The sequence below is a fragment of the Thermobia domestica genome, chromosome 7, assembly GCF_964235325.1.
Source record: "Thermobia domestica chromosome 7, izTheDome1.hap1.1, whole genome shotgun sequence".
NCBI lineage: Eukaryota > Metazoa > Arthropoda > Insecta > Zygentoma > Lepismatidae > Thermobia > Thermobia domestica.
The window spans coordinates 236,362,745-236,375,444 of record NC_137460.1 but is presented as its reverse complement, the minus strand read 5'-3'; the positions used below and the strand labels follow the sequence as shown (position 1 = coordinate 236,375,444).

Below are 12,700 nucleotides of genomic sequence, written 5' to 3'. Positions count from 1 at the left end.
AAAACATGGTCGCTTACTCTGAGAGAACATAGAATGAAAGTATTTGAGAACAAAATCCTCAGACGAATATTCGGATCCAAGAGGAACGGGAATGGGGAATGGCGAAAACTTCATAACGAGGAACTACATAAATTATACGAATTACCAAACATTGTTAGGGTCAAGTCTAGGAGGCTTAGATGGGCAGGACATATAGCAGGATGGAAGAAAGTATGAACGCTTTCAAAGTGTTAGCGGTAAGACCAATCGGAGAACGACCATTAGGAAGACATAGGCGCAGATGGGAAGACAATATTAAGATGGATCTCGCAAAAATAGGAATGCAAAGTAGAAACTGGATCCAGTTGGCTAAATAGAAGTCAATGAAGAGCTTTTGTGAACGCGGCATTGAACCTCCGCGTTCCATAGGCCATAGTGTTGGCTTACGAAGCATGAGTAGATGCTTAGGCTGATACTACAAATAGATGAAATGCGCATTTACTGAAAAGATGGGTTCTACTGACATTGGATAGTCTATATACGTGTTCGTGTTCTAGGGCCTAGGCGAGAGGAGGAGATAAGATTTCACATCAGGTTACATCACACACAGTCGCACACCTTCATTTTCATTAAAAAAAAAAAAAAAAAAAAAAAAAGAGAGAGAGAGAGAGAGAAACTAATTTCATCTCACTTTCCTTTGTGGCAGTCAGAGACAAATCATCACACTTATCTGCAAAAAGCACTTTTCAAATTGGATTATTGGGAGAGCATCCAGTTCTAATGTTGGGGGGACGTGTCTCCCCATTTCCCCGGAATTTGTGCCCGTACCTACAGCTGAGACAACTTTCCAGCATGAAGAGAGGGGCATATCCTCGTCTGGCATTTATTGCAATTTGTGGCCAAGTAGTGGAAGTGGAATTAATACATATTGATGAGACTACTAAACGCACTACAGCTCAAAGTTCAGTTTGAAATACTGCAGAATACGATTCTTTTTAAAAGAAATGGAAAAGCCAAGAAAAATCAATTTCATCTCACATTCCTTTGTGGCAGTCGAACACAAATCATCACACTTATCCAAAAAAGCACTTTTTAAGTCAGATTATTGGGGGGGAGGGGGGACAGTCTCCTCCAGGTCCAAGATTGGGGTGGACATGTCTCCCTCGTCCCACCGGGATTTGCGCCAGTGGATATGGCTGGCATAGGAGTACAACAAGGATCAATATTGAGTCCTCTTTTGTTTGTTGTATATATTAATGATTTGGTTAACAGTCTAGGCTGTGTGAAGTCAACACTGTATGCTGATGACATAAATGTCCTTGTCAGTGGAGACTCAGTAAATGAAGCAGAAAGGCTCACTACAAAGACGCTAACAAAAATTATTAGTTGGTTAGGAAAAACTAACATTGTCAAATTTCTATTCCCGGGTCAAAGAAATGAACTTGTACCAATAACTGTAGATACTGTAGCATTATGTCAAATAACATCTATTAAATTTCTAGGAGTGTATGTTAATGAAGATTTAACATGGAATACTCATGTTGAATACATTAATACTAAACTCAGTTCACTCTGCTTTGCATTCCGTAGGTTGCAAGGTAGTTTGTGCAAGGAAGCCGTCATGTCCTTATATTATAGTAAAGTTTTTTCAATAATAAACTATGGTGTTATATTTTGGGGGAATTCGAGAATAAGTGCTAGTACATTCCGAATACAGAAAAAATTATTAGAATAATGTTTAGTATGCCTGAACGATCCTCATATAAAAATGTTTTTAAGAAATATAAATTATTGACATTACCTAGTTTATATATATATATATCGCACAATTATGTATGTAATCGAACACAAGGATTTATTTACATTAGCTAATACGATTCACTTATACAATACTAGGCAGAATTGTAATATGTATATTATTCAACAGAACTATGCAAATTTTAGCAAAACTGTATATATGAATTGTATAAAATTATATAACAAATTACCAACAAAGTATAAGGACATTAACGAAATACTCTGTTAGAATTATTGTTAGAAAAAAGCTATTACTCTGTGGAAACTTATCTTACTGATAACATATAGAGAATGTAAACCATGTCTGACAACTGTAATCCTTAATTGGGGATTGTCCTCATTTGTAAGCTATGAACAGCCAAATAAATATGAATATGCTACCTTGTAAAACAAAATATTTTGGAAGATCAAGGTACTAAAAGTATACAAAAGTTTTCAGTTTTACTTAAGTGTTTCTCCTTATGTTCATTCACACACAGTAGGATTTATATTTGTCGCATAGTACCTTGGAAGATCTGTAGGAATCAATTGTAACCGACGGAACTTAAAATTTTCCCTAGCTTTTAAACGTATCTACTCAGAATCAGTTAGTTAGTAGTGGGAGCAGCGCTTCTTTTCAAATTGCTTCCTCTCCTTTCCCCTTTTTTCACCACAGTAGACTAGCTTAGAACTAGGACAAACAGAAAGAAAGAAGGTGCAGATTGTTTTAAGGCAGAACACACATACGGGGTGTTTCAAAATATCACCGGCAACAGTTGGGAGATGATTCTTGACACCAAGGTAAGACAAAAAGTATAGACCAACCTAGGTGCAGGCGGAGATATAGACTGCAGAAAACTTGAAAAAATGACCTGTAAAGGTCCACATCTCTAATACTATGGGATCTACCGTAGTCGGGTCAAGACTTCACTTAGGAACTAATATGTGCGCTATCCAAAAATACATGTTTCAGAATCCTGAAGTACTTCCGCAACTATTTTTATAGAGGTAGTTGATGAGTACTTCAAATTATATACCCGTAACTAAACTCTCTAATTGTTGCGTGAGTACTGCAGGATTCTGACACAGGTATTTTTGGATAGCGCAATATTAGTTCCTAAATGAAATCTTGACCCGACTACGGTAGATCCCATAGTATTGGGGCTATGGACCTTTAAAGTTCATTTTTTCAAGTTCTCACTTTTTTTTTTTTTTTTGTCTTATTTTGGTGTCAGGAATCACCTCGCAAACGTTGGCGGTGTTGTTTTGAAACACCCTGTATAACTCAGAGTCATTTGCAAACTTAGTACACAAATAGTAATAGATTATCATTATTAAATCAACACATAGATCAATGGTAACGAATAGTGGGCCATTTAACTTTTCAATAAGTTTGAAAATATATTTTATCTCTCAAGAATTTTATGTAAACTGAACTGCCACTCAACCAGAAGTGCGACCATGTCCACAGATTGGTTAAGGGAAAAGAGAGCAGCTTTTTAGGGAAAAAAAGTGCTATAGTTTCAACTGTGTAAAACACGAGGAGGATTTGTTGAAAGTATATTAACCAGGACCATACCATTTTGAACTAGATAGTATATTAGAAAATTGATATTAACATTTGAATTAGGATTAGCGTAACTTGATATAAGCTACAATATACCGACACGTATAATGCTGTAACGAAAATGCGTAAACACTAATTTTTAAAAGCATGAGTATGCACTAAGAATATTTCATTTTTGAATCAAAAGATCCAATATATTTCAATCAAAAATTTTCTTGTAGGCCTTATATCTGGAAAACTACATATAGTGTAGCCAAATCAAAACTATCAGTTAACTCAGTATGGTGTGCTTACGAAAACTCGATTTAAGAGCCGTTCAAAAATGTTGTGACCCCTGATCCAAAAAATCCAATATATTTCATTCAATCAAAAATTTTCTTGTACACCTTATATCTGTAGAACTACACATAGTGTAGCAAAACCCAAAATATTACTTAACTCAGTATGGAGTGCTTATTCCGCAAAAAAATACGTAAACTCGATTTAGGGGCCGTTCAAAAATTTTGTGGCACCTGATCCAAAAAATACAATATATTTCAGGCAAAAATTTTCTTGTAGGCCTTATATCTGGTGAACTACATATTGTAGCCAAATCCAAACTATGACTTAACTCAATGAGATGTACTTATTCTGCAAAACGTTACAAAAACTTGATTTGAGGGCATTCAAAAATTTTGAGGCCTCTGATCCAAAAACTAATTAATGGCCAATATCGCAATTTTGTTGATGCATTATTTTTTATTTTTATTTATTTATTTATTTTTTTTGGATCATTCCAAAAATTCTTGGTAGAAACGCATATAATTACCCAAAGTAATGATTTTCAAAGGAACCAGAAACATTTTATCATGGCTTCTTAATATTACTAAAACATAATTTCTAATTCTATATATTGTTCATTGGGTGGCAACTAATTTCTTCCATAAAGTGTATTTCAATGAAAAAAATGAAAGCAAAGATCAAATTTATCTCTAACCAATGTGCGCGCGCAAATTGAAAGGGAGAGAGAAAGAGAGAAGCGGGCAAAATGAACTAGGTAGTTGGGAAGCATAACAGAGAATGAATCATCTCTTTGTCTTTTAACTCACTCACTCACTCTCTCTCTCTCTGTCCGCCAAGTGAACTTTGTGGTGGACAAACACCGTGTGCGTGGGTTTTCTCGGGGTTCTCCCGTTTCCTCCCACTCTCTTCATTCCACCATTTCATTCATTTCTCATAATCACCGTCTCCTTTAGCCTAACCGGCATAACCGTGGGATGTAAAACTCACAGATTTCATTTCATTTTTCTCTCTCTCTCTCTCTCTCTCTCTGTGTGTGTGTGTGTGTGTGTGTGTGTTTGTTTTGTTTGAGGTGTTTGGAATCATCAACTGAATAAAGCATTACTGTTTTATTCTCAGTTCTAGATCCGGGTACCCGAATTCGAGAATCGAGTATCCGAAACTGAAGGCTGGATATCGCGAAAGGTGTCCAAATTCTAAGGGAGAAATATAAATTTGAAAATGCACTCATTTGACTAACAGTACTTTTCTTTCTCTAAAATTAACATTACAAAGTAAAACATACAGAGTTCGGGGCTGTTCAAAAGAGTATTATGTATTTACTAGGATTTTTGGTATAATTGCTGTTTCAGTGGAGTGCTCGCCATAATTCGTATGAGGAGAGGAATAACCAATAAGGTCGTTTATGCCATTTATATTTCATAATCTTTCTTCCAGAAACTATCGTACAACTTTTTTTTTTCCTCTACTGTCATCATTCTTCTTTGTTTTGACTCCAGGTTCCCCCCCCCCCGTAGGGGCCGCGGTGGCTCAGTGGTAGAGCGGTTCACCTCTGGTGCTAGGGGTCCCGGGTTCGATCCCAGCCCCCGCCAAGTGAACTTTGTGGTGGACAAACACCGTTAGCGTGGGTTTTCTCGGGGTTCTCCCGTTTCCTCCCACTTTCTTCATTCCACCATTTCATTCATTACTCATCATCACCGTTTCCTTTAGCCTAACCGGCATAACCGTTGGACGTAAACCTCAAAAATTTCATTTCCAGGTGTTCCCCCAAGAGCCCTATCTCGTGTATTTCCAGCTCAATATTCTACGTTTGTCTTCGGAGGAACAGTGGTTGATGCGACAGAAACAAACGGGAAATCAGTATTGAATTCAGACTCTTTGCAAGGGGGTGCCAAGAAAATGTAAGGGATTTGGGTATTGACAAAGTTCACCGTCACTGAAATTAACGTTGTTATTCACGTAAGAAAAAGCACACAAAGCTAAAATTTAAGTGTGTCAAATTTAAAAATCGACGTATTCTGTCAGCAAGCCTGTTCGCCTGTTTTTATATTTGGCGAGGATAAACACTGTGACTGCAAAATGGTCTGGCTAGTACTTGCAAGCAAGATTTTTCAAGCCCTATCAGGCCGCGTTTCCATATTGCCAAACTAAATACAACATGCTGAACAAGACTATGTGATAAATAAATAAAATACGTAACAGTTTCAACATACTAACTATTGCCTTCATAAGACTTTCACCTTCACTTCCAAGAGCATGAATGGAAGTCTGATGAAGGTACAGTGAGTGTGTTGAAGCTGTTACTAGTTTGTGTTTTTATTACATAGCCCTTCTCAGTGTTTTTTTTTTTTTTTTTTTTTTTTTAATTTATTGTAAAACAAACCACCTGTTCGATCCTAGATCGTTCTTACACGAACAATCAACGAATGCCTAATTAGATGACATTTACTGTTAAAATTTCTCATGTTACACGTTTCATTTTTGGGTTCAGAATTTTTTTTTACTGATCACTTTTACATAAATTTATAAATCATACCCGATGGGCTGTCCTTGCATCACCCAACTGGAAACCATTCGAGGTTGTAGTACTATAGAGGTACTTAATAAAAACTATCAAGTCTTAGGTAACTACTGCAGTAATATTTTTGTTCATTTGGTGTATTATGACATTGAATATTTGTTAGTCTCAGTTTTGAGTATCATTTATTTTCGTGATACATAGATTTTTCTACGGGTAAACTAGTGTCATAATGATGATAACCTACCTAGGAAGTGTACGTTGATTCATTTGTTAAGAAATGATTTTTTTCCCCTTAGAGCCTAGAACACTTGAATAGACATAACATCTTTAGCTGTATTTACTTTGGTATTTACACTACACACTTTTTTTTTTTTAAATCTGGAGAAGCGTAGACAAATTAACAAAATAACCAGAAATCTAATGGCCCAAAATTTTCTGATCCGGGTTACCCAGTCCTGAATCCAGAACCTACAAGCTGGTACCCGGAATCCGGGTATTTCAGGATCCGGTTCTGGTAATCGCTATGGGACAGACGTCGACCGTGTATTCTACGTCTCTCCATGTGTTTAACATTTCTGATGTAACATTGTTGATAGAAGTACGAATGCGATAGCGCAGATCACGGACTGAAGTTTGATAAACCTGATATTTTACGAATTCCTCAAAGAAAAAACCTGCAGCTTGCCTTAGCGACTTGTCCTGAGGTTTCAGTTTCTGACACAGCTAGAATTTGTAACCCCGTAGGCCCAAATGTTTGTGGATAACACCATGCACTGTCAGCCTATGTACCTGCAGTTCTCTACTGGTTCGTCAGATGGACTTCGTGGGACTGTGTTTGAAGGACGTACGAATTTCTTCAACACTGTCTTCTGGAAAAGCATGCTTTCTGTGACGGCCCGACAACGACAGCAAACGTACGGTTATCAGTGGCGGATCCAGATGGGGCGATCGTTCCCCCTCCCAGAAGAGGAAACCCTTTTTTTTTTCATTTTATATATATAAATAAAACCCTCCCAGACTTTGAAACTGTTCAAAGTAGTTCTAAGTAGCAGTATGACAACCCACCGTCCCCCCAGAAGTCGGTGCTGGATCCGCCCCTGATGGTTAATGAAGGCGTTGATTCCGTTTCTTGGTGAACTTGAACATAGGTACATTGCTTGTAGGTCGTAGTCCATACTTAAGACGAAAACGATGTTGCATGAGTGTTACAGACCTCAGCTCAGCGAAAGTTGCCACACAGAAAACTTTGTTGTGGAGTCCACATAGCTACTGACGCTTTTGTAGCACGCGTACTTTGTACACAATGCAGTATTGAGCATGCGCAGTATGATGACAATCACCTACGAGGAAAAAATAATTTTGAGTTTCTCTACTTGTAGAATTCAACTTCATAGCAATATAATATTTCGAACGGAAGTTATGAATTTCTTTTCTTTTACTGGACATTTAAGCCGGATCTTCCCTCTCTCCTCCCTGTATGTAGTATGTGTTGATTTTCATATGAATTGTACTTTCACAATCAAATGTTTAAGATGATAGGTGAATACTGTTGCATATTCTTTCTGCATTATAATGTGGAAAGGTAAACGAAGGTTTTTGATATTCCATGCCACCCTGTCACAGTTCTTGTTCTTAGCCGAGTAACCGAATGTTCGGGCTATTTAGAAGCACATTTTAATTTATTCTTTCCCATCCTTCTTAATCTAGTAGTATAAGTTTTTACTGTTCAAATACTATGCAGCTAATAGTTATTGTTTTGTTTTCTTCAGGCTCACTGTCTCTTACCACCTGTGTGCAGGCAGAAGTATTGTGTGCTGCGCCAGAATGCCTGGAAGGAGAATTAATGCAAATTATTAATTCAGCTTTAACCATAAATATGTCTCAATTAGGCGAAATTGTGCAATCCAGTGGCTTTAGTAGACTTGTAAAAATGTGTTCTTGTAATGCTCAGTTATTTCAAACAACGTCGAACGTATTTCATGAACTTCTCAATGTATGTGGAGGTGACGCAAAGATAGCGGATCTTATTCGACGTTATGTAGTAGAAGTATTCTCTATTGCACAGGATCCAATATCGCTTTATCCGTTCGAATATCGTTCTCTTGTACATCTAATGGAAATCAATCCTTGTAGCTTACCAACCGTTGACAAAGAAACTTATTGTGATAGAGTTGTGTGGGATATTCTGCGGAAACTGGAGGTTCCTGCTTATCGGAGGGGTACCGTCATCTTATTGACTCATTTTCCATTTTGGACCCCGTTTGTTGTTTGTGGTGCCATGATTTTAGCCAAATTGGAACTCTTAATAGGTGAAGACAATATAATAAGTGAAAGTGATGAAACACAGTTGTTGTCGTATGTGAAGGATATCCCAATAATATCAATTAGGTAATATCTGTACAATCAATTGCAAAATTTGTACCTGATTCTGAAAAATTGGCTTTTTTTTTTTTTTGGCAAATAATAGATTTTCTTATACATGTGCTTCTTTGTTATTTAACACTTGCTCTAACAAATATTTACAAATGCATTTTCTGTTAGAAATCTCAGGATTTTAAAATAATTCAACCGGTGATGAACTTTACCTTATACAAATCTACTCTACTCTTGTAGTTTGTAACTCTTCATCCTACTGTACAAAGAATTCTCGATAATTAAAGACAAAGGTGGCGAGGTCCAAGTCTCAAAGTGTGCGCCAGATTGAGTGGAAGTTAGATTGTGCCTAAGGAAAGAAAATTATATTTTATCTGCACTAACAGCAATAATGTTTCAATTACCCTGCAGTATTATCATGTATTCAGCATTTTTATAGTAGCAGTACCCGAGCTTAACTTTTAAATTCAGTACAGCGTAAACCCCTGGGAGTGACAGGCGGGGAGGGTTACACGTTGCAACATTCCTGTTGAAAAAATGACATCAAGATAATATTGGAAGAAACCGTCTATAACTTTTTCATAGGTTAGTGTTTAAATATCCCTGTTGTTGGAAAAGTTTAGTTCCTTTGAGATAATTATGTATTGGAAAATCTCGCTGAGTTAACGCAGGCTATTTCCAATCAATTTCACGTATTTTAGTTAGCGACTGTGTTGCTATATCCTCTACATTAATCGACACCTTTTAATGTTATTCCACTGTTTTATTAACTTCTATCGCACATCATTTATTAGAAATAAACTTTTAATCATTTACTTTTCGAATCAGACATTCCATTTAACGTAATTATGGCAATAACTTAAGTACAGAATATCAATTTGTCATTTCCTTCTTTCTCGTCAACGGAAGAGTTCATTTAACAGTTTTCTTCTTCTTTTTTCTTTCAATGTTATCTTCATTTGTCAACATTCAAGGTCATAAGAATGTTGATTCTTGCAATACGTTATCTGGTTCCCACATAGCGTCCATCCACTCCTCCAACTTTATACAGGGTGTTACAAAATTTGTCACAACATTTTGGAAATAGGTTCTTCACATAAAAAAGTCCATATGGACCTTTGGTCGGAAGTGCATAGTTTCGTAGTTAAAGGGTGCCGAAAACGTACAAAAAATGAACTTTAAAGTGCTACAAACGTACTTTACGCTACTGAAAATTTCCTGACAATCTATTCTTTTTTTCTTTCCAAGAGACAGTCACTACTGCAGTTGGGAGGCTTACTTAACTCAAAATTACCATTTTCGAATTTACATTGAGCATAGGAGTACAAAGAAAGTTATTTGATCTGCTTAATTTGTATTTGACTGACTACTAATTCACAATTGTCCAGATTACTTTCAACACAACCTAGTTTGAAAACTGCTACATTAACAAAGTAAAAACATCTGGTGCGAGCGGAGATGCATTCTAACTCATTAAGCGGTACACTACCTGGGACACTTTTAAGGTCCTGCGGCATCAAACTACTAACGCGAGGCGAGATCTTATTTTTGCCTCTAATTTCATTACAGTAAACGACAACATTAGTGCTGTTTTTCGCTAACCGGTATGCACACAGCTCCTGAATGTCATTCAACCCTTTACACAACACACAATTTTCTTTTACCTGTTGCTTATCGACTATTTTAACACTAGGTGTGTCTGCCACAACAATTTGGCGACAAAAACTTTTACTAACAACTGGACAAGAAATGCCTGCATATTCTTCATTTGTACAAGTACTAGTAACTACGACATTGTTTACTTCATTACTTTCTTTCTTTTGTACATTTAAGTTCTCTTGAAACTGAGCTGACAGTTTTTCAAAATTATCTGCGCAAGTACGGCTAACCTTGTCTACATCACTTTTAATTTGTACTAACTCGGTTGATAATGTCTGAATGCGCTCATCCATTTTACTTTCTAACATTTCTAATTTACGCGTAAGGTAGTTAGAGGATTTTTCTATCTCTTGTTGGGTATCATTAAGTGATTGCATTTGTTGTGCATTGGAAGCCTTGATTTCATTAAGGGCTTCAAGCAAAGTTTGTAAGGTTAAATTTTCACTTTCTGCAATGATTATATTTTACAAAATACACAAAACACAATAAACACCAATAATATTTTCAATTTAGCGCATATAGTATATCATGAGAAATTAAACTTTTTCAAGTATTATAATACACCTAGATCCTCTTCCGGACATTATTTCCTTTACAAATCACTTAATATAAATTATTATTAATTGATCTGTCCCGTGAAGGGGAACCCATTTTACGACAATATAGTTTCGCCCATCTCGGACAAACCACTTCCTTCATTCAGTGACCCCTGCAAAACCTGCCCGGTTCCTCGCCCCGGTCAACACACCCTTGCACTGTATTACCTGCAGGTTCGGAACGTACAATGCCTCTCTCCGGTTGCCACTCAGTGATTCCGTTCTATGCGCTCAATCTAACCGTCTGCGGTCCAGTTTCGGGAGGTAGCATTTGTTAGACGATCTAAAATGTAATATTGAGAACAGGTGAAATTATCATCTTGTAATCAATTCGTCGTCTCTGTTCGGGTAGCCATTTATCTGTAACCAACTGTGTATCTGGTCGCTGTCCGGCCTGCCATTTATTTGTAACCGACCAGGGTATAAAGTCGCTGTTCGTGGTTTCCATTTATTTATAGTCGATTCGTCGTCTCTGTTCGGAGTTCGTTGTCCTATTAATAAGTATTCTCCTGGAGACCTGGACTTACTTAAGTAGGACCTCTCAAAGAAGGGATTACAAATTGTTTTCAAATCGCTCGTCGGTCTCATTGACGAGATGAGCATTAGGTGCCGAGAGGTTCGGATATCTAGTCTCGAAAACCTCACGGACGATCAGACGGTCATCCAGACCGTAACGCACACAAACATCATTCACACATATAACGAAAACACACAGGGTTAAATGACACAATACTTATTTATTAGAATACTGTTAAAAGAAGAACAAAGAGAAAAGATCACAACACTTAACACTACATATATATATAATTATTTCCAATATCACAATTGCACTTTGCCTTTTCAGTGCACTGTAGCCCTTTATCACTTTGATATATATATATATATATAAGATTATGATTCAGATTTCACTGTAAATGCTTTTCTCACACCATTGACGCACTTGGGGGATTACCACTGGGGAAAAAGTTGCCGGGATAATCCCACGTAGCAATCTAGGTGCTGCTCCAAACAATCCTGAAGAATTGAGATGAGTCTTCAGCAAATTTCAAAAAAAAAAGTCTCCAAAGTGGAATGCTAATGTTGGCAACTTTTTGGTTGCAGACCTTTGTAATTATTTAAAGAGATGAATTGATGCATGTTTATAATAATTTGTAAACGTTCCGTTTTATTTACTCCGTTTAATATTTACTGTACTATTAACTGTATTGTTCCGATGTTCCCTTTGCTTGACACCTCGCGCAACTCACTCTGACAAACTGTCTCACTTCTCAGAATGTCCTCTTGTACTGTTTTGTTCATATGATAATGTAAATTCTGTACACTAGAATCCTTTTCCTCCTAAAGTTGTTAGTTCAGTGAAAACTTATGCATAAGATTTGTATGAAGACTTGTGTAATTCTGTGCTAGTTTGTAGAAATTTCTAAAGATGCTGTTATAAATTTAAATCTATGTTGAACGTTAATTGTACATTAGAATTCAATGAATACACACTTCTTGAACTTGCTGTAGAATTATTCAAAACATATAAATCTTTACATTGTGTACTAAAGTTAGTTAGCTAGATACGTTACATCTACGATGTTTCTTAATTTTTCTTGTAATTTTTATTTGTTGTGATATTACCAATCCATAAGCTCTAAAAAAGGAGGAAAAAAGTATATATAAATAGTCGTTGGCTTTAGGTTTGTTTGAATGCCCACTTTTTGCTAAGAAAATAGTTGCTGGCAATAGGATTTCGAAATAATTGAGTCTATATTTTTTTTTGTTAAATCTGGAAATTGTGAGGTCTAAAATATTTAACGTATTACTAGTTTTTTCAAGTTCTGGATTAAAATTTATGTTGGAATGAATGTTGTTTATTCTACCACTACGTTAGTTATGTCCTCATTGTTTTTATGAACAATTAGCTAAAACATCCATTCTTCGCACGGGGAAAATAGTTTTATGTAA

The 12,700-nt window shown here is 36.4% G+C and overlaps 1 protein-coding gene across 3 annotated transcripts in view; it reads left to right on the top strand.

Annotated features, from left to right (window-relative positions):
* LOC145690765 (uncharacterized) overlaps positions 1-8,602 on the top strand; it is a 45,497-nt gene extending 36,895 nt beyond the window's left edge. For all 3 annotated transcript variants that reach the window (XM_081765998.1, XM_081766000.1, XM_081765999.1), the window contains exon 5: positions 7,892-8,602. In XM_081765998.1, coding sequence (XP_081622124.1) covers positions 7,892-8,514 — 623 coding nt within the window. In that variant the 3' untranslated portion in view covers positions 8,515-8,602. The remainder of the gene's footprint in view (positions 1-7,891) is intronic.
* The last annotated feature ends 4,098 nt before the right edge of the window (positions 8,603-12,700 follow it).